Source organism: Prinia subflava, chromosome 3 (genome assembly GCF_021018805.1).
Source record: "Prinia subflava isolate CZ2003 ecotype Zambia chromosome 3, Cam_Psub_1.2, whole genome shotgun sequence".
Classification (NCBI taxonomy): domain Eukaryota; kingdom Metazoa; phylum Chordata; class Aves; order Passeriformes; family Cisticolidae; genus Prinia; species Prinia subflava.
Window position 1 is genome coordinate 81,938,790 of NC_086249.1, and position 23,078 is coordinate 81,961,867.

The 23,078-nt window shown below is 35.8% G+C and overlaps 1 protein-coding gene across 4 annotated transcripts in view; it reads right to left on the reverse strand.

Moving 5' to 3' along the window:
* Window positions 1-23,078, reverse strand: part of ATP11A (ATPase phospholipid transporting 11A) — a 116,622-nt gene that overhangs the window by 9,574 nt on the left and 83,970 nt on the right. For all 4 annotated transcript variants that reach the window (XM_063392757.1, XM_063392756.1, XM_063392759.1 and 1 more), the window contains exons 13-28: window positions 22,344-22,517; window positions 20,780-20,943; window positions 20,428-20,499; window positions 18,910-18,983; window positions 18,567-18,670; window positions 16,707-16,888; window positions 15,966-16,217; window positions 13,902-14,076; window positions 12,605-12,707; window positions 12,201-12,346; window positions 11,496-11,555; window positions 9,831-9,958; window positions 7,989-8,124; window positions 3,499-3,564; window positions 3,117-3,220; window positions 1,215-1,380 (exon numbers count right to left, since the gene is read on the reverse strand). In XM_063392757.1, the coding sequence (XP_063248827.1) occupies window positions 1,215-1,380; window positions 3,117-3,220; window positions 3,499-3,564; window positions 7,989-8,124; window positions 9,831-9,958; window positions 11,496-11,555; window positions 12,201-12,346; window positions 12,605-12,707; window positions 13,902-14,076; window positions 15,966-16,217; window positions 16,707-16,888; window positions 18,567-18,670; window positions 18,910-18,983; window positions 20,428-20,499; window positions 20,780-20,943; window positions 22,344-22,517 (2,106 nt within the window). The remainder of the gene's footprint in view (window positions 1-1,214; window positions 1,381-3,116; window positions 3,221-3,498; window positions 3,565-7,988; window positions 8,125-9,830; window positions 9,959-11,495; window positions 11,556-12,200; window positions 12,347-12,604; window positions 12,708-13,901; window positions 14,077-15,965; window positions 16,218-16,706; window positions 16,889-18,566; window positions 18,671-18,909; window positions 18,984-20,427; window positions 20,500-20,779; window positions 20,944-22,343; window positions 22,518-23,078) is intronic.

The window sequence follows — 23,078 nt, forward strand, 5'->3', positions numbered from 1 at the left end:
GATTCATTTTCCAGTACTAATACACAATGTCTGTAAGAAATGCTATGATACCTTTGTTAGGGGGTTTTATTTACTAGCCTGTTTCTTTACCTTAACCCTTGCTCAATTTCTCTCTTTAGACTTTTAAATTAACTGTTCAGAATCTATACTGAGGTCACCTCCTTCTACAAGTAGCACATATGGCAAAGAGACATCTAAGATCTCCAAATAAAAAAACGTTAAATACTGATCTGCCTGGGAATGCTTTCCTGTCCTGCTATTCTTTATTCTTCACTAAAGTGAGGCATTATTACACCCATACATTCTAGGAATACAAAACAGTGGCAGATGGTTTTACATTTGCTACAGGGATATTTTTTCCATGGTAGCAAAGTTCCTTTATTCCTTTCCTCTTAACACAAAGTACCTTCTCAATTAAATATCAAAATCCTACCTAATCCCTTCCGTTGTTGGTAATTCATTCTTTTAACCTACTGCTGGCACCTGATGGGCTGAAAAGTGCAAGGGCAGGAACATTAGATTTAAAGTTCAGCACCTCTACTGTCCTTCACATTCTAACATCTATCATATATAAAGGTTTACTGTGGTTAAAACATGTTCTCAGCATAGCACCACGGTTCCTTCCCACAGAATCTGTTTTCCTCTCCAGCCTTAGAAGTGCTGGCCTGTATTTACACAGTCATTTCTCCTTTTAGGCTGATCAGATGAAAGGAGAGAATAGATTTTAAAATCCTTAACCCATTGGCACAGCAAGACATATTCGTGTACAAATAATGGATCAGAACAGGCAAAATGTAAGTTGAAATATAAAAGAGGAAAAAATTATTGATAGGATATGAGTACATTTTAATACATGTGTTTTTGTAACAGGCATCAGTATGTTATCAGATGTAAGTGCCTCTTATCTACAGTTATGGAGATCCCAACCCCCTTGCTCTCCTTAACTCCTCAAATCAAAAACCAATGTTGAGCCACGTGGCATCTCCCACCACCCCCATCAGCTGATTTTCCTGTGGTTGCTGGTATGGAGGCACGAGTGTTGCCCCAGGATTCAGGTTAATGCCACCATGTAAATAACAGCCAGCATCTTTCACCATGTTGCTCAGACACCACAGATGGGAAAATCTCTGCTCTAATCTCTGACCTTGGCCTAGGTGATTAGACATTTGTAATAAAAAACACCCCCTAACTTCACAATGAAAAAGGATACTTACCTGGATTCTTTCTGTTGCTGTAGGCCACAACTGCCTGCATAAGACCTTCTTCAAAACATCTGGAAGAAGGCTGACAGTTATAAGCAGAATTATACCCAGCCACGCAGGACCACTGGACAGCATTTGCATGAACACGTAATACATCCTCTGATAATTGAGAAAAGGCCTGAGAGGAAAAAAGATAAAATAATTATTACACTTCAGTACACAAAAGAAAAGCTGACAGCATTAAATACAAGAATTATGCCAGTGATGAAATACTTCAGGTTCAGTTTCCCAGTTTGTGGGAGTTCATCCATCCCAGTCTTCTCAAAGGGAGAGCTAACCATGCATCATCTGGAGAGAACTACCTTCCTTTTGTCTTCCAGACTGCAGGAAATACCATGCTGTCCCCTCCCTGCCATAGTGTCTCTCCTTTGCAAAGATAAATTAAGTTCATTCTTAACGCGTTTATGCTCTTCCATGTACCCTCATCTTGCCCCAGGTATTTTCCACCTTTCTTCTTACTGTCCCACCCACCATTCCCCTGGTCTTTGCTAAGGCACACTGCTTTGTATGTATCCTCAGAGAAAGGCTCGTTAACCACACTTATTTTCATACCTCTCAGGCTCCCCTAAGCATCTCTAATGCTTTCTATGTTATGCTCCCCATCCTATTCACCACATAGTTACTCCAACCACTCTGTTACTACCTGCTCTTCACTATCCCTCCCTGTATCCCATGCAGTTTTATGATCATTAAAATGCCATCACTGTATGTTACTTGGCACTGGAGGCTATAATCCCTGAGAGCCAAGATCAAGTGCAGCAACACTGCAGCAGAAAACCAGCATGGCAGTTGGCTGACAGTTTCCAAAATTTGGTACTATTTGCATACTAAGAACGTAACTAAGCTAAAATACATTTTTATATACACACAGTCATATCTCCAATACACAGCAGCAAGGCTGGTTGGAAAACATCTGGGGAAATGTCACTTCTGCAAACTGATGCTGAAGAAACTGAGACCTGATCTGACTAGAAAAAAGAACAGGCAGCTAAATATCCAAGGAGTTGAGAGGTAGTTGCTCATTTACAAAAGACAGGCTAAATACAATCTTAATCACCAAGCAATAGTTAAGCCCCCTCCTTCTCTGGTCCCTCAAAACATTGTGTATACAAAGTAGAATGGCTCCAAGCAGTAGTTTAAAAGATGGCCTTGTCAAGACAACCCTACAAGTGTGAAACACAATTTCCAGCTCCTGATGGCAGTCAGGCACGGAAGGAACTGAACTTGTTCCAACTTGATTTCCTTTCAAAAAATTTTGCTTTCAAGTACACAGAACTTTTAAACCCTCCCAATACTTTAAATTGGCTATGCTCAAGAATTATACTAATTCTTACAAAGCTTCTTACCAACATGAACAAGTTAGTGATCAGACACCTACAGTAACTCCACTTTGCTAAGTAAGGAGGCAAAGCAGTGAGCTCAAACACAGGACTCTGGGACATCCACATCACTTCAACATTGAGTTCCACTCCCTGTCTCTAGTTTTGACTGCTACAGCTAGCTTCCAAGACAAGCCCAGCAGGTAGGTGGGCTGCACAGACACGACCCATTCTGCAACATTTTGACACAGGCAACATGAGGTCCCTGAACCAACCCTTGGTCTGCTTTTGACTGACACTACTGAGATAAACCCAGTGGTAGTTTGGGATCTGATATTCTCCTTGTGTTCTTCCTTAAGAAGATTATAGCAGATATTCACTGACAGAAGAGCTGAGCACTCTCCAGTTAGCAATTATGACCCGAGTTCTCCACTGTATAAAGGCTAAATTTAATTCTGTGACAAAAAGGTGAAATATTAACAACTTTATGTTTCTGAAACAACTTTTGCAATGCAATTAATATTAGGGTTCATACCAAATAATTCCTCCCCAGAGCAGAGAAAAGACAATGTAGAATACCAATGATCCCCAGATCACGAAGTGATTTATCCACGTCCAATAGTGTGTATCTAGTGCAAGCTGAAAAAAAAAATGTTATATGATGTTATTACTATCTAGACGCAACAAGAATTCCCAGCATGAGATAAAACAGAATGATACCTTTTGAAAATAGGCAAGAATTCTACACAGAACTAGTTAGAAACATCTTTCAAGTTTGAGCACAGTTAAGAAGGCACAGATAGCAAACTCTACTTAAAGTAGTAAAACAATGCATGGTAACAAAAGGAAATCAATATAAGAAAGCAGCAATTAAAAAACAAGTTTTAAGGAAGTGGGTAAAATACAGCGTACTTTACCTTAAATGTAACCGTGAATACAAGCACAGTGAACACCACTGTTCCAAAGGTCCAAGTTCCAAACATCTATAAAAAATGGTCCAAAGCAGTTATAGGCAATATTGTCCACTGTGTTGTGAATTATTCAGAGTAAACATCTTAAAGCTTAGTACTGTTTTGCATCATGAACTGACACTTGAGCAAAAACTGAATTCCTACATGATCTATCCAGTGCAAAATGTTCTGGTTTCTTGCTCTGTGTGTACACACCTCAGATTTCAGACAGCCAGAAAAAGACCATAACCAATGCTCTGAACCTGAAGTTCACATGTATATTTCCTAATAAAAATCAAGGGTAGCACAATCAACAAATCACTGAGATTGAAAAACAAACTGCAGTCATTTCATCAATCTTCTTGGATGTCATCTTTTTTCTGATTTCCCTTCTCTGTTGGATGTCCTTAGCATCCAACAATTTCTTGGAGGTTCAACAGCATGTTATACAGATAAGCATAAGAACGTTATAACCATGCAAGTACAAAAATGTCCACATATGTTTTAAGATAAAACACTTTTAATTTGTGTTTGATTTTCTCCCCACTTGCATAATGACATAAAAACACCTCAGCTTTTCAAGTGGGCAGAAATGGCCATTAATGCTGATGCAGGGAGAAACTATTGGTGAATATTGTCACAGAGGATTGCTTGGACTTCAGCAGTTACCAGATGACATGCTTCAGGATCTGGGAAAGTAAGCAATAGTTAGGACACTGTATTTTAGAAGAGACTGTGTTTGATTCGGGGTATTGCACCCATGAAAGAGGTGTCTAAGAGATCTGAATTACTTTGAAAGATAACTGTTGAGATCTCATGAACTCCCTTCTGCAGTTACAACTTCAATAATGAGACAACTTCCACGCAGACTTGGAATTTCAGCAGAAGATCTGGTTGGCAAAGTAGGATGTTACTGCATGGACAAAAAGGCAAAGTGGGAGCGTTCAAGAGATGACAATGTGGGCAGGCAGCAAACAGCATAAAAGCAGAAGAACAAATCACAGACAGAATTCAGCTCTAACTAGGATTACTGAGGGGGTGTTGAGGGGGACAAATACAGATATCCTTGCTTCAAAGGAAGAATGTAAGTCCACTGATGGAGAGGTAAGACAACCTCATGTAAGGTTTCAAATAAAATGCTGAATTACTCAATACTCTGGATATTAGTCTTCACAAGCAAAACCTGCTCCTTGCATTTAGCAGCAAAGCATGGGAAGGAAAGGAGGAAGGCAACAGTGTGGGACCAACAGGTTGAGCTGTTCCTAAGAAGGAAAAGCAGTGGAAAAGCAATACAGTTTGAATTTAGCAAGGCATTTGACACTTGGACAATAAGGAAGCACGGGCTGCCTAAATGGACTACTACTGCAGTTGAAAACTAGTTGAACCACTGGACTCAAAAGTCCCTGATGGATGGCTGTCTCTGGTAATCAGTCAACCACACTAGGAACAGCAACTCAACTGGAAACTGTGGAATATCCCTGTCAGTAGCTGGATGGTGACAGAATATCATGAGCAAACTACCAGGTGGTATAAAAATAGAGAATAGCTGAAATAAAGAGTGACAGAGCTTCAATCCAGAGGTATCAGCAGGCTAACAGATACCTTATGGAATGAAATAAGGAGAAATGCAAAGATTTACACCTATGATGGAGTAGTGACTGGCTGTGCAATGGCCCTGCTGAAAAGGAAGTTGCAGTGGGGTTATGCAGACTCCAGGCTGAATACAAGTCCATTTTGTGCCTTCTCTATACATAAGGTAAACTGCACAGCAACTGGGAGGAACATGGCCACTGAAGAAAGGTTTTTATTCCTATCCACTCAGCTACAGTGAGGTTGAACCTGGAAAACTGTGCTTAATTTTGGGCCCCTCAGTTCACGAGTGATGTGAAAAAAACAGGAAATGCTGAGTGGCAGACAACCAAGGTGTTTAGCAGCCTATAGCTATTTGCAAAGACAGGTAGAGTAACTTTGTCTGGTGAAGGGAAGGTTGAGAAACAATCTAGCAGCTGCCCCCAAATATATGAAGAACTACAAAGATTAAGAACTGGAACAAATTCCTCTTCAACAAGAAATATTCTGCTTAGCTATTGTGAGAATTTTTTTCACCATGAAGACAGAAAAACACTGAAATAGGTTGCCTTGGAAGGTTATGGAATCTGCATCTTCAGAGATACTGGAAACCTGAAAAAGACAAAGCCTTCCGCAAATTGATTTTAACTAGCCCTGCACAGAGCAGTGAGTTGAACTGGATCATGTCCATTGTACACTTTTCTGTATGAGCTCACCCAGTATTATATGACAGGGTATCCATGTGGGAAGTTGATCACATATTGTGAATAAAGGCCACAGCCAGCCACGGGACATAAATCAGTAGGAAGCTTGGCTAAGATAATGCAATCAACAGGGAACCGAAAAGAAAACTAAAATAAACAAATGACCGGCCAAAAGATTCATTACTCTCAGTAATCATTTCACCATTTCAGAACTACTCACTGTGTGACCCAATCTATAGAACACTAGATAAAATTCAGAAAATGTTTAGCATTTTAATCTTTTATTTTGACACCTAATAGGCTCATGCTATCATTGTATTTTCTGTGCCCTATAAAAACCTGTGCAGTTAACACTGGATAGGAATCTGGATCTGCAACTTCTAATCATGCTGCTTACCAACTTGCTTCTTGCAAGGTAAATTTTACAATATTCTCATGTCATAATCTCTCAGAGAACCTATTGTCAGTCTAAGTTTCTGCATACTGAACCAATTTGCCCATGTTTGCAATAAAAGCTGCTTGATGAAATAAAGAATTTGAGATAACTTTCTCCTGTCCGTTAGGCTAGATAGAAAACACTGGTCTGCAACCAAACCCCTTACCCAGACTCTCATAAGTGTCTCTGACTATTCCTGAACACTTCAAATTTTCAAGCTTTTAAATCTAAAATTGCAGCTCAGTATCTCTCAAGTTTTATACATAAACACAGGCATGCATCCTCAATAAAGACAAATTTTCTAACACAGACTCTCAAGACTTAGAATGTCTCCTCAAGCAACACATTATCTTCAAGTGTTAACATGGGTATCCAGTTGCAGACCTCAACATTTGAAATTCGAGAATTAGGCATTAATCTGGCTTTAGAGCCTTAGAATTAGATTGAATGTGTGCAATGGAATATGATCAGAATTTCAGAAAGGAACCGAGTCAGAATACTTGCAACACAGACTGTTTACAAAATTAGTACAGGTATGATAACTCTAATTTTCAGCACCATAAATATATGGTGATGAAGAATTTTGGACATCTAACAGAGAGCATAATGGTACCAAAAGAAGCTGTAGAGCTGTGTACAGTTCTGTCTAGTGGAAGTTCATTCTGTCCTTAGAAAAAAATGCTTTTTAACAAGTGTACTCTCACACTAGAAGTTCATTTCCCTGACAGATGTCACAAAGGTGGTTTTTAATGATATCTGACCACTGCATTTCTAGCAAATGTGTATGTTGCATATAGGCAACAAAACTGTGTAGACTTTATTTCTTCTCTTACTTTGAGGACATTTTCTAAACCCATTAAAACACATTATAGCATAAACTGTAAAAAAATTTCTATAGCAGAGAGTAAGCAACAAAACGAAGGTTACAAAAAACATACAACAGAATAACAAAATGCAAGGAAGCAAAAAGCTTTTTTAAAGTTCACGGTTCTTTACCACCCCTCATATACCTCAATATACTTTATATAAAGTTCCTTTTATTTTAAGTACTTATGGAGTAGCTATAAAGAACATTTCTAACTATAGGTTAAATGATATTTTACTGCTCTTTAACAGTTTAATTTAAGAACAGTGAAAGATGAAATGGATATCATGACAAATCCACAATAGTCTTACCATGTGAGTGCTGGTTGTCATTAGCTGAGGATAGGAAGAGAAGCAAGTAGCAAAAAGAAAAAAAGCACACAAATAAAATAGACCAAAATATCAATGGATAAAATAAATAAAATGCAAAAGTTCATAAAATTTGCATTCATGTGACTGCAAAGCAAGTAGAGAGATTATTTTAAGCTGCTATATGTCAAAAATAATTAAACTATTAAAAAGCTTGTTATAGTTAACATCTTTTATGATCATTCATAACCACTAAGAGTTTTTTGATATGTTAAACAGATATTCATCAGATGTATGTAAAGTATGAAACTGAAAAGTTACTGTATAAATTCAGAAGTAATATGTGGAATTTATTTTATCTATTTCTCCTAATTAATATCCAAACCTATGCCTCTGCTTACTAGTACACAGTATGTTTCACTGCACAGTTCAGGTTTGGTTAAACAGATAACCCATCTATCTCACTGTAACTCATAAAAGTTATCATCTTGCATGAAATATTGAAGAAAACTATTTTCATTTCACAATTGGCATTAAAACAAAATTACCATTGACTGATGAAATCTAACACTAACCTGTCCATTGCTGGTCACAACTGTGTTGTCTAACAATAAATAGGCACCAAAGAAAAATACCAGAGCATCAAACACTCCTAGGAATGTCCAATAAATAAATGCATCCCAGCGCAGCAAAGCATTCTTGGCAACATCTCTGTGTGAAACAAGAAACGTTTTCATTATCAGCAGGTTTGAAAATTCCAGATAAATGTGGTAATTTGTATTGTTTCTTGAAAACCACCACATTTCCACATTACAAATGTCTACCACTTGAAATCTAACACCTTCTTCAAAATGTCCTCTTTATTTATTTCTTATGAAATCCTTTCTACTGCTCCCTGTAATTCTGCTTATTTCAATGATGGCAAACTCCCTGTGATGTAGTTGTTTATTTTCCAATCTTTTTACAGAACATATCTCTTTTCCAGTACTTGCTGTGCATATCCTGATCCACTGTAGATATTAAATGGAAACACTAGAGGTCTCTGGAGACTTTGCTTTATTTCCCTTAGGATACTTATATACAAACTATTGCAACAAAATAAAACATTAATTTTATTTTGGAATGTTTAACAAGGGGTTTGCAGTTGACTTGAAGCTTAAGGTCAAATAAAGTTTCCTGAATATTTTTCCACAAAAACATACAGAGATTTGTCAGCAACAGGACTCCTCACTAGCATGTATTTTCTTACTACAAAAAATTGTAAATGTTACAGCTTCAGTTCTTGTCCACAGAACAGGTATGTATCAACTTAGCAAATAGTATAGAACGCATCAGAGTAAATAAGGACACAGTTAAATGAAAATCCTGAGTTACAGAAACATTTACTACCAGCCAGTACTTCCACCATATGAACTTTAAAGACTGTCTGATGACCATATAAAGTAATTTCTCCCCAGAGATTAACAAAATAGCGTGCAAACCCATGTGTGGCCAACAATAACCTCATTGGGCCCAGAACCACCATATAGCCCAAAACAGCTTAGCAATAGGCTTTTTAGTTATCAAAACCCACAAGTTTCTGACAAATAAGCTCTGCTAGCTTTCATAAACCAAAAAAAAGCTTTTGAATTCCCATTTCTAAATAAAAAACATTCAAAACGTCAAAGAGAAAATAAAAACATTACTGTTGAAACTCAACAGTAATCACTCGTATTCCTGTTTAATTTCATTGGTAAAAACATATTATTACATTGATTAATATTACTTCTTTCAAAGAATGTTTTTCCTTTGATTATCTACTGTTGCCCCTCCCTGAAATGTACTGTCTTTGCAGCTACAAGGGTCTAAACTGGGCACTGTCCATAATTTAGATGGCCAAATGCACTTAATTGGCAAGAACTGTATTTCAAGCGGCTAAGAACCTAAACAAGTCAATTCCAATGCCCAGAAGTGAGTCTGGGCAATATGCAGAGGACAATGCTGGAGATGACACAGGATACATCCTGATACACTCTAACTAACACTCAGTCATCTTTTCTTTCGGAATGAAGCATGTATATAGAAAAAACCAGCATGTTTTCTTTTTTAAAAATACTTCTGTTCCCTATGTTTACTCCCCATGGTTGGAGGAAATAAAGAGTACTAAAATAAATCTCCTAATTTGATTTTGTTAAACAGTGATTTCTATTTTGCTCTCACTCCCTTTGCAGCAAATGCATGGTGTAGTTGGTAAATGTGCATGTAAAAACACATGTTTATTACTGTACTTTGCAGGCCATGCACATGTTCTTCAACACTTCTGTTGCAGTGTATCTGCTGTTCCACCGTATCCTTGTGGTACAGAAATCCTGGGGATTTCCACTGTAACAGACACAGATCCCACAGCCCAACTTTGGGGCACAGTGTTTTAATTTTACCTGTATAGGGAAGGCTCTCTCTTGAGTGTGTCTGGACTGACATGTTGTTCCATTAGACTGTACAAGAGGATAGGAAGGGAGGTGAAGCTGATATTGTACAGTGTTAGATACGCAGTATCATACAAAGTCTGTAGATGGAAAAGAATTAAATCAACTACTTTTAATTTAAAATTAAATCACTTTAAGTTTAAAATCCTCTGCATGAGACTTGATTTAAAATGAATGCGTGAACTTTTGCAGGAAACCAAAGTTACATTCCTTCAGAATGGAGGCAAATACCCCTAAACAGCTGCTAACTGGATATAGGACACAACTCTCCACTTGTATCCCACTTACCTGAAGGAAAAAGATCAGCTAAAAAATTCATTTCATGGACCAGTCTGGTCCACATGCTGGCTCATCCTATTGTTTCAGCTGTAATACCAACTCTACAGTACCCAAACTGAACAGTACATTCCTGTAGAGGCAGGAATTCTGCTCGACACAACATCCATGAATGTCCCTCCCCTTTTAGCTCCTCGATGTCTATAAAACTTGGAGATATTCAGAGCAGAAGCACGAGCACTCCAGAGGTTTTTCAGCTGTGTGTGACTGCAATGAGCTTCACAAAGAAACACCCCAAAGTGTCTTTGATTCTTCTTCTCACTGAGATGCCTTCTCATGTATCATCAGTGTACCCTCAAACCTACCATGTCACTCCACAAAAAGAGCTGTTTATTTCTCAAAACCTATTTGGTGATCATTTATTCTGGAAAAATTGCTATCAGAACCCCCTTTTTGATTCAAAATTATGTTTATCACTTAAAAGGATAAAAATTAAGCTAAATTTTTAATAATGCTTTATAAAAACCTACAAAGTTTTCAGTGGTCGTTTGAAACAGAAACCAAACCAGAAAAAAATAGTTTTCTCATTTTAACTCCTCCTGGAGCTTTCTTTCAACAAATTCAAAGCAATAGTACTATTTTCCCCCAATTAAATCCAATTCTCACTCAATTTAATATTGAAAACATAAACCTTTTTTGTCTAAATTCAGTCATTCATTCCTGTGTTTTTTGCTTGCTCATTCAGAAGAAAGAAGAAGTAGATCCTTTCTACACAAATCAGATGAGAACAATGGAGAAGAGAAAATAAACAAAAATTTAGGAAAGCAAATACTGGATCATCTCCTGAATGATGGCACTTTTTGGGTGAGCAACTTTTCCTCTATTTTTCAGTTTTCATATTTTCTTTTCAACTAATTGAATGCTGAAATTTCATCTGAAATTTGTAATTCATACCTGTTCATGCTAGAGAAGACTAGTTCATTCTCTCATTTTTCATTCTAGAAATGAACAACTGGTTCAATTACTCATATTTCAGGATTTCCTCTATTCATGTCCAGTATGCTTAAATCTAACTGACTGTACATTTCCCATGGACATTTCACTTTGCACTGCCAATTCCAAATATTGTATTTCTGTATTCCTTAACTTTAACATTGATTTTATAATAATTCATAAAACTGACTTCTGTAATGTAAATGCAAGTCCACTGAATACCCTATGAACCAAAGGTGATGTTCTTTTTTGTGTAAATTAACATTAAATTCTCAGGAAGATCCTATTTTTTTGTTACAAAAAAAAAAGCAAAGAGAACATGACATTGATGGAAAAAGATCAACTAACCTGTTGTGAAAACCCACAGAAGAACTGATATAAAAACTGAGGAAAAATGAAGCAGACATTCTGAAAAACAAAGTGACTGTTGTCAAGCAAAATGCAAGCACTAATTTAAATATAATTCTATGGCTATGTATATCATAGTTTTATAACACTAACAATAGTCAAACAGTGGAACCCTGAATTACCCTGTGACACTTCCTTTATATAATCTTCCATTTCTTACTGAAAGAACTTGGACTGGATGCCAACATTTAGAAATAACAAAACTGTCTAAATATCAACTTTTTCCACCTACACTATCCTAATGAATTTAGCATAACTTAATTTGCAATGTCTAATGTCTAAGTAATGTCTAAGTTCTGAAATACTATTTCCAATGTGAATTAGAAGTTCACTATAGAGACAGTCTGGAAGGTACTGGAAATAAGCAGACCAGTCTGAGATGGAATTAGTAGGATATGAAAAAATAAGATAAAAATTTTGGTTTTAAATGTAACATCTATTACAGAATCTATCTATATGAAAGCTATTTCTTTTCTTGTTCAGAATAAAAACAATAATCCCATTTCAGCACTGCATCTGGTACTCAAGAAAATCTCTTTATGCAACTGCTGCTGGTTTGTACCATTAGCTGCAAAAATTGTATATAGTTAGATATTATCATTTAAGTTTTTGAGGTTTATGTAATTCAAATAAGCATTTTCCTACCTTATAAAAGAAGTATTGCACAAGTTCAGATATCCTAATGTAATAAAAATGCCCATGAACAAGCAACATTTTTTTCAAATGTTTAAATTTAGGTATTGCATAGTCACTGTTTCTTGCTGCTTGACGACCTTCTTTGCCAATGATTCCTTTAAAAACCAAAAAAGAGGTGAAGCTATTTAATAACTAAAGAACTAGTAAAATATATCATTAATTGCAAAATTATATAATAATGCTACAGTGCTGATCTAATGGGAGATCATGACTGTATCTCATACAATTCCTAGGATAAATGCACTAAAAGTTGTCTATAACACATCACCTGATCGTTTGAGACTGCCTGTTTTTAAGAAATAGATGTTTTTTTGTCATTTCACTTGAAATAATATACTAAGGAGCAGGCTTACCTATACCAACATGTGCTTCTAGAATCATACTGACATCATTTGCTCCATCACCAATTGCTAATGTGATAGGATGTTCTTTTGATAACTTAATCAACTTTACAATCTGGAAAAAAAATTGTGTTAGAAATTCTCCTCTGTAATGGTTTGCTTATTTTGTGTAACGTGAAATAGAAATCACCAAGACAGCTTTAAAAGAAATTTCCCAAAGGAACACAAAACTAACATTACTCAGTGCAACAGCTATGCGTGAAGATGACATTTTCTTCATAATATGAATTATTTGTTCCAAACATTTTTTAAATACTTCCAAAGTACTTTGAGGGAGATGGGAGAGGAGGAAAGAAGAGCCAAATAATGGAAGATGTTGTTGAGATTGCTTAATGCTGTGTCAGTGCATCAATAAATTAAGAGTGTTCCAGAGACAGAGTGCACGGTTTCAAAGAAATCCTGAAACGAAAGACTAAAAAACTTCTGCTTTCTAATCTGCATTGAACTCTTTTCCTACATTTACAAAAATATATTCTACTCTGTATACATATAAAACTATTCATGTATAAACTGTCCAAAAATTTGACTTCACTTCTGTAAAACCAGTATCGAGTCAGCTGCAACTAAAAACTTCTACCAACTTCCAGACAGTCGTAGTGTTGGCTAAATATATTTGTTAATGTAAATATGGGTTACATAAGCTGTACCTGTGCATTGAGAAAATGACAAACTGAAAGAAAAAAAGAAATGTGTATTCCAATACTTGTTTCCTTTAAAAGTTCCTCAGCTATCTTGAGAGGTTTCAGTAATGGAAGGATATGTTTTTACTTGATACAAACGACAAATGCAACAGTCAGGTATACTTAAACATGATAATGCACACATTTTTTGGTCTGTGTTCTTCTTGGCTTTCCACTTATGTTAAAAACAGAGAAAAAAAATCACTCTGCAGTAATAAGTAACATCGATTCCTGTAGTGTCAAAAGAGTACAAAGCTTGTTAGGTTAAAAAGAGAACTGTGACTTTATTTATTAAATATGTTCATATTAGCATATACCAACCAAAAACTTGAACAATATGTACCTAAATCAAATTCAGGTGCACAGCTGGGTGCTGTTTTTGCATATCATTATCTAAATTGCTTGCCAGCAGAAATTCTCTCCTCTCCTTTTATTTTTTTGACTTTTTCCATTTTAGAAGATACAAAAATGAATGGTAGCATCTTATCATAGTAAGTAATACAGAGTAATAAACTTCAATATTTACATGTGTGCACAGCTAAAATGCAATTATGAAATTAAACACAAACCTGTGCTTTTTGCAGAGGTGCCATTCGACAGCATAACACTGCACTGCAGTTCCTGCAAATATTAAGAAAGATCTCTCTGTAGTTACCAGAGCTCCCATCATGTCTTGGTTTCATTATTAATGATAATGCTGCTCCATCAATAATTAAACCATAATCTTGCGTATCAGTTGAAAGTCTGTTCAGGGATAAAATATAAACTAAGTGTCACTGTAAAATTCTCAGACACATTTAAAATCTGGCAATAAGAATTATGTGAAAATTAATTCACAAAAAAAAAAGAGTATAGAATACCACAAAGTTAATACACTTCTAAAGGAAATTCCTTGTATAAGACTGGTATTTACAACATTTTAAAATTCTGCATTATATTGAAAATATTCAGTGCTTCACCAGTGTGAATACATAAATCTGATATCTCAGTGACTTCACCACTGAGGATGAAAGTGTAATTAATGACTTTTCAGTTTGGTTTGAAAAGGTTCCAAGAACTGCAGTAAGGTAAATCAAGCTGCAGGAATGAAGTTAATTTTGTGGCACATTCCATTTACACTCAGGAAAAATAAGTTAAAGAGAAAGGCCTTTGGTACTCTGATGAGGAAATTTTTTTTTTCCAAATGTCTACATTTACAAAAGTAAATTGTGCCTTGAAGGAAATGCCTAAAAGAAACCTGTTGGATGGATAAGGCCACTGTTTACATCTAGAGTATGGATATTTTGCCTTTAGAGTAGTGGCTAAGTCACATACAGGTTTACTTTTATTTATAATACTAAAATAAAATAATTGTTTATGTTTCCTATAATATTACAATATATTCTCATCCATAAAATTCTATTAGCAGTATGCCTGTAGTAATTTGAGCATTGCTAGAAGTGTAACCACAGTCACAGGTAGTAGCTTATTCTCTACTTTATCATAAACTGAACAATGGGGGAAGATAAGACAGTCTGGACTGCAAGAATCATTTTCTGCAGCATCCAAACAAGTTATTTCAGAGCACTCTTGCATCTGCATGCATTACACAGCAGCCTCAGGCTCCAGGTCAACAGTGAATGTTGTATAAATGTACACTGAGGGTTTTCTTATTCTCTTTTCAGTGTTCCAAGGTTATACACTACTGTGCATGGGGTTTTAACAAACATGGTTTCACCAAGACCAGTGTTTGTGAGAAAAAAAACCATATTTATTAATGTGTATTTTAGGCATCACCATCTTTTTTACTAGAACACAAGCTATTTTTGACAAGCAAGATAAAATTCTGTAAACTATATTTAATAACAGTTCCAGATATTTTCACCACTTTGCTACCATTGGCACAAACAGGGCAATGTCATTGGTATACAATGATATCAAATAAAAAAGTATAATAATGAAGTTCAAGCAATTTACTGAATGTTTGGTGTACTATAGTGAAATATTTTTAGCCTGAATTTGAACATACAGGCAGAATCCTACTATTACTATTTTAGTACTACTCTCCAGCTTTGGAGACAAAGAAAAAAAAACTCTAAAGAGTTTTAATGTGTAGAAAATTTGCATCACACAGAAAGTTAAACAAATATGTTTGATCACACCTTGTAAAGCCTCTCCTGGACTTAAACAAAATGGAACACATGACATGGAGAAAAATGATTTATTTAACGGAATATACAAATGTTCTTGATTAGACCAATGGCATATAAAGTGTAAGGAGAGCTAAAAAATATTATCTGGTCCAGAAATTTAAGCTGTAAGGCTAAGATAAGAGTTATAGAAAATCTCTGCTAAAAAGTATCACAAATGCTTGTTAAATTATTGCTAACAGTTTTACGGTGGACAAATTATTACAGTACCAGTTGTGATTTTTCTTTTAATAGTCAAAGTAGTACCAAAAATGAGATAAAGAACCATGACCGATAACCTAAATTTATCTAAACAAGCTTATACTTAATCGCCTTACAATAATTTACACATTAACAACAGAAACTGAAACATACTGCTACTCCTAAGGTAATTGGTCAGAATTTCATTGTTTGCAAAATGCCCAGAAGCCCATGTCTGTCCTGAAAATCCAACTTTTTCCTTACCCTGAGAAGGTATCCCTGGTTAAGCTGCCATTTTGCCTTATGACAGTTTTGTTTAGGTCAAAAAGCACATCGTGTAAACTCTGCTCCTCAATTTTCTTTGTGGTTAGCTCAAGTATTTGTGTATTTCTTCTGAAGAGTTTGCAAGCGTAGCAAGTAGCTGCAGCAGTCTCCATTTTGTCTCCTGTCAGTACCCAAACTTTAATTCCTGCTTTCTGGAGTGCTTCGATAGTGTCAGCAGCTTTTTCTTGTAGTCTGTAAAGTCAATTGACAACATACATTGACAGATTGCTTGGAAATGAGAAATGTCTGTATTGAAAGATTTTCATAAACTAATAAAAAAATTCAATAGAAGTTAACAGATCTAAGAATTTTCCCCAAAGTATGATTCCAAAGATGTTTAGGGGACTAGTATATGTTTTTGAATCCTTCTAAGACCTAAAGATTATTCTTTCATTTCCTCAATATCCGTTTTGTAGTCCTGTCCTCCGAAACTTTTGCCTATAACTTGATCAATAAATTATTATATGCACGTCAATGGTTCAAATACACTGATTTTTGTACACTTAACTATTATTACTTGCTTACTAGGTTATGAAGTTACCGTGTGTAACTTCAGTAAGCTAAGGGTGTGGAGTTGATTCAAATAAGGGTTTTCTCAAATAAATCTCTAATGCAGAAAAGGTCTTCAATTACTTTGTCACCATCACTGAACATAAGAAACTAAGAAATGTACTAACTAACCGATCTTCAACGGCTGTAGCACCAAGTAATATAAAATCTCTTTCTATCTTCTCATACACTTCTGCCAATTTCTTTTCCCGGTCCTGAAGGGCCAACTTTGCAGTCTGAAGCAGCTTCTGTACATTGCTGTATTCTTCTTCTGTGAGCTTTTTATATGCAACACACAAGGTTCGTAGTCCCTCCTAAAGAATGCAATCAAAAGAAATAAAATGCATTTTACAAAACTCTTCTTAGACTTCTTGCTGGTATTTATGCTGAAGGACTTGAACAAGGAACATCATGAAGTGACTAAGTACAGACTGGTACAGCATAGTATAGACTAGGATATGGTTCAGCTTAATTCTGTTCTGCTCTAGAAGCAGTTACAACCTGATGGACCAACCTCAATCTCCCAGAAGATAAACAGCTCAGTGATCCAACTGGATATATGAGATTATAAGAGAAGGCAAAGTCAAGGTAAAGGTTTCATTCCCTATGTGTATAATTAAGCAGGATGAGTCAGAAAAAATAATAGTAATATAAATAGTAGCTCTGCATAGTCTGACTTCAATGCTGTGTTACAGCAGATCCACAGACAGGGACTAAACATCACAAACAGAACTGAAAGTGAAAATTCAACTGTACCATTTCAGTCAAGTGAAAACTAGAATTTAGCTGTGGGTGTTTCAGACTGCATCAAACTTCTGGACTGTGTGATGAATAAGAAAAGGAGTATCTAGATTGTGTAAGGTGGGGAAAAGCTATTGTAACACAGTAAAGTTTTGCCACCTTTGTCATATATTGCTTCTCACACCACCATTTAACTTGGCACTTCAGCTTCCTTAACTTTAATCCATCCAGTAGGGATTTGTACAAACTTATTACCAAACCAAGAATGAGAATTATTAAAATACCTCCCTGTCTCTTGATATTGATAAAAGCAAGTGCCAGGTATTTTCTTTGAGAGGCTTCTGTGTGTAGGAGCCAATCCTATTTTCAATTATGCAGGATGAAAAAATAGGTGCTGGTCTGGATTTCTTTCTTGACAGATATTGAATGGATATGATATGCAAATACTTTTCAATTTCATTAGCCTCTTTTACTTGTAATTATCGGACAGCTGTCCCATATAATGAAGCTTGGTAGAAGCACTTTGAGAGTTTTTTGCTTCAAAACAAAAGCAGGTGACACTGTAGGATTTTTTTCCACGTATCTGTAATAATACTTTGTTTTCAGTTTGAGTATAGGATGCTAGCAAATAATATGCTATGTAAGACTGGCAGTTGTCCTGCATTGCAATGATTTCTGTATATTTTTGGACACAACAAAATTCAAATACTACTTTTAGCTAAAACCAAGTTCTGAATTACTTTTAAAGGTGATCAGCCAGTTCATAGCTGATTTTTAGCAAGCAAAAGTACAAGATAGAGATGATCACTGCACTGTCTCCCCAGAGCTTGTAAAGCAATCAAAGGCAGCAAATCACAGTTGCTAAGGCTGGGGACAGAAACTAGCAATACTTTTTACGGGGATTTACATGAACTTTTTACCTTTTCTTCTATTTCAAAAATTAATTCAATCCACAATTGTGAAAATGCCATACTAAGGAGCTAACTGATGACCTCTGGTTTAACATACAGTTGTGCATATCTAATGCATCCATACTGCACCACAAGTGACACTTGGAAGATGAGATGGAGGACAGATGCAAATAAGGGAGTTACACAGACTGCTACCCACAAAATCTGAGTGAACCTTGGCATAGAATAACCTTGGTGCCTGTAAAGACAAATCTGTTAGCAGATAAAGCAGGTGGTCAGAACACTAAATTTCTTTTTGACACTGATATCATGTGAACAGATCAATAAAATGGAATCTTACCACTGCATTGCGTTCTACTCGGGATCGGACTTGTTCAATTTTACCTTCTTTAACCCTAGGAAATATGGAGGAATCTGCTCCCTTACAAAACAGAAATATATCACCTAAAAGAGACAGCATATGGAATTCAAAATGACCAAATATACTTTCTTAAACATCATCCAAATTGATAAGCTTTCCAAATGTTTTCTTCCAACATTTTTATAACATTTGTACTCATGCTAGTATCTGGTTCCTTATTTTATAAAGAAAGGCACACAGACTGTGTTTAATGCTTAACTCTGACAAATCTGAAACAAATTCAAGTGAAACAAGAACATCTAACAGAATGTGACAGCCCTACCTGTTGAAGACTTAACGATTACACTCATTCGCCGTCTCACAGAATCGAAACTGAAAACCTGCAATAATTCAAACCTGAAACAGATCAAGCATATAAATTAAACATTACTTCTAACATAGATGATTTACGTTGAGCACTATGGAATATGGAACTAGTACAGAATGAAACAGCTGGTTGCAAATAATAAATAAGGAAAGCCCTTAGCTCCTAATTACTTGAAATAGAACTTGTGATGTCCCTAAGTATGTTCGGATGTATAGTGAATCTAATTTATTTAAGTAGAAGACTGGAAACCTTGCAGCAGAGCACCGTACTGACTAAAAAGTCAGTTTCTATGTATAATACTTAGACATAGCTTCAGAACTTGAAATGCATGCTTACACACAAGTCTTTATTTTATATTTTTTCTAATTTTTGCCAACCTTATTCCATAATCTTGCTCAAATGTTGATGATTTATTCAAGTGAAAAACAAACCCTTCTATTTACTGGTTTTATACTTGCCATTATTTCTAAGATTTGATTTTATCACATGTTCCTTTCCTTTCTAAGAGGAAAAATGAACACAGTCTCCTGTTGCACTGCTTTGGCTTCATCAATTTGTATACTTTTATCATTTACTCTCTTACCTATTTCCATTAATTTAAGAGAGCCTCTCTTTTTCCAGCACAAACATAAAATATCCAATCATTAATCCCAACTTTTTCAGGATTTATCTCCGTCCAGATCTGCTTGTTTAATTACATCCTCCAGTCCTAAGTCCTTTTAATGCCCTAGAACTCAGACCTGTGCAAAGCTACATCAGGCCTATGTCTACAAAGTGTGATGCATTTGAGAGAAAATTCTCAATCATTATAGTGCTTTCTTCTGAGTCACCAAATGATACTGACTCCAGTTCTTATGAGCTGAACCAGAAAAAGTCTGAAGTAGTCTTTGGGAAAAATTCTCCATATTATCCTAAAAGCGGGTAAAGTAACAGTGGGGTTCCTATATTTGTGTCCAAGAGTCCCTGTGTAGTTAGCAGAGTACCCAAGCATGAAGACCCAGATACACAACAGACTTAACCAGCAGACACCTAGAGAAGTGTAAGGTGAATTTTCAAGGGTATGTGGATACTGTGGAACAGCTGTACTATTTCAATATTATTGAAAACTTGACTCATATTATGGCCCACAAAATTCATTCTACAAATATTACCCTCCTGTAAATTCCATTATTATTTGTGAACAACGAATTGGGTACACAGCATTTTCTATTAAGAATATATTATTTACCATCTATAAAACCATCAGGAACTATTATATTAGGACATGAATCCCACATCACACCTTCACTGTCATATCAATATTTTATACTGCATATAATGTCCAAAAAATTACTAAATTTTCTTTTTATTTTTCTACTAAAATATAAGGTTTCTGGCTTTCCTGACTTAAAAATTCATGTGTAGGGAAACAATGGTTAATTAAACACATCAAGAAAAACTTCAATCTATTTTGTTATATTTTTAACCACTCACTTTTCTATGTTATTTTCCCGATTTAAGATCTCCATGTGATTGTCTTTCAGCCTTAAATAGGTGTAACCAAGTCTGTAAAATGAAACACAGAACAAGAGAATGAATGCAGCAAATATATAATTATCCAGTTTAAGCATGTCATAATGATTTAAGACTGAGCCCACAACAAACCAACACCAAAACCCCTGTTTTTAGTTGATTTTAGGCTATGAATATTCATGAATTCATGTTAAGACAGGAAACAACTGTAGGTTACTTAGTGTTTATTAGAATTTTTGATCTGAAAACAATTTTGAGCTTCAGTGATTAGACCTGTAGTTTAGAAAAATTTAACACCCAAGTACACACATACCTCTGTATTCCTTCAACTAAAGCAACTTCATCAGGTGATGATGATATATACATACAAGATCTTCTTGATAGCTGATTTTTCTTCAAACCATCTACACTGTCATCATCCTTTACCTGAACAGTGTGGCAAAGACAAAGAGCTCGAAAAAATAGTTCTTCTCTCTCCTGAAAAATAAAAGGGATGGTTGTCATTATGTGTTATCACTTAGAAACTCTTCTTTTGGGAGGTGATCAATATCACTGATTACCGCTGATTACTAATCAGTCAAAGGCAGGCTCCTCGAGAGGGAGCCAGGTCTTTCCCTGTGGTAACCACACAACTGTGTCACAGCTCTTTGTACCCTTAGGATCGCCATACAGGTCAAGCTAATGATGCAAAAAAAACCCCCAGAGTGCATCTTCTACTTCTGAATGCCTACATGTGGCTGAAGGTGTTCTTTATTTTTGCTTAAACTTTAACAACTTGTATTAATTAAATACTAGTCAAGGTATAATTTAGAGGTCCTGAGTTCACACAGAAGGTTGTAGTACCTGGAGCACAGGTCTTGGCAGACCTTACAGATTTCAGTCTCTTGAGCAGCTTGAACACCCCTCGGAACGAAATAAATTACTGAAACGCACATAATTTGGCAGCTCCAGCAAACCACTTCCTATAAAATTTCAGATGGTTTGGTAATGACAGCTCCTGGCACCAGAAAGAGATTTCTATTTCAAGAATACCTGTCTGTGTTGTATCTTTGTCTTTATGTCTGAAACCTATTCTTCTGTGCTGTTAAATACAAACTGTCTGTGCCATTGTGATTCCAAGATAAAAACTTAGCACACCTTGGGACCACATTCTGAGGGCCATGGGTGAGAGACAGAAAGCTGCTGAATTACACCAACATATTTTAAGAGACTTCATTCTGTCACAGCGAAGGGCATGATACGAAGCGAGTGTGAATATTACACTGAACTGATGTAATAAAAAAAAAATATTGTACTTTGGCTGTGATTACCTTGCCCATATACACTCTGTTCACCTGTTGACACATGAAGACTCCCAAACTTTCAGCTAATTTTGCTTTACACAGCAAATAGCCACAATACACACATGCTGTAGGCAGCACACTTCAGATGTGGCTAAATTAAGTCACATTTTAAAGTAATTTAATTTGATCATAAACCATTCTCTGGCCACATTTTCACTCAGTGATGGCTAAATAAATGCTTGCATTTATTATTATAAGCCCCCATTTTCCCCTTTATGGGTTTTCTTGTCCTTTTCTTGCTTTCCCTGTTGTAGCTAAGGTTAAATAGAAACCAGTTATCTGTGTCTATAGCTATTAACCAGAGAAAGATCTATCTTTGGGGTTTAGATCAGCTTTACAACTGCATTAAAATGAGAAACTTCCCATTAAGCCTTTAAATCTTACTCTTAACTAGGAAATGAACATGTCTATGCAGTTATCTACTTTCATTAGTAAAATTCAAGAATGTTGAATTTCTGATATTTCCTTCATCAGTACAGTTCAATTTTCATGTTTCATTGTAAAAAGCCGAGAGCATATAAAGAGTTATCATACCTTTCCACTACTTCCTGGAGATGAATCAATCATATCAATGCCTGTACAATCATGGAGGATTTGTCCATTGCAAATAACATGTGGTACATAAACATGCCCCTCAATGCAACATTCTACAAATTCCATATTGTTCTCAGTTAATGTTCCTGTTTTATCTGTGAAGACATACTCAATCTGCAAATGAGCACAAAATAAAAACAGCAGGAATGTGAACAGAGATTTTCCAATGTCTCTGAAAAAAACTGAATTGAATACTGGGTTACACCTTCCTTTGAAAATCCTTATGCTCTTTCAGAGAAGGAAGACAGCAATTTCTTTTGGCAGCTATCTTTATAGAAATATAGGCCCTGAAAGATTTTATCTTATGAGAGTATCAAACAATGCTATCTTCTGCCTCATAACGTGTGTAAATGATGTGTTTAACCTACTTCCACACTCTTCTCTCTAGGTCCTCCTCTTCAGTTTTTAATGTCTTTCTTGCTGGAAGTCAGGTATTTATAGAAACAAAATGCATACAAATTGCATTTCCCAGGGATTGTTATTTAATGCACATACCCGGATTTGGATCAGTTACTGTCAGAAGAGTCTTTAGGGTAGTATCAGAATTCCCCACTACAATTACTTTAGTTTAACTGAGGTTTGTAGACATATACAGTTAAACACATGGGCACTGTAATTGCCCTGGAAACACACATTTTGTTTCAATATTGAATTTTTCATTAATTTTAACTTTTA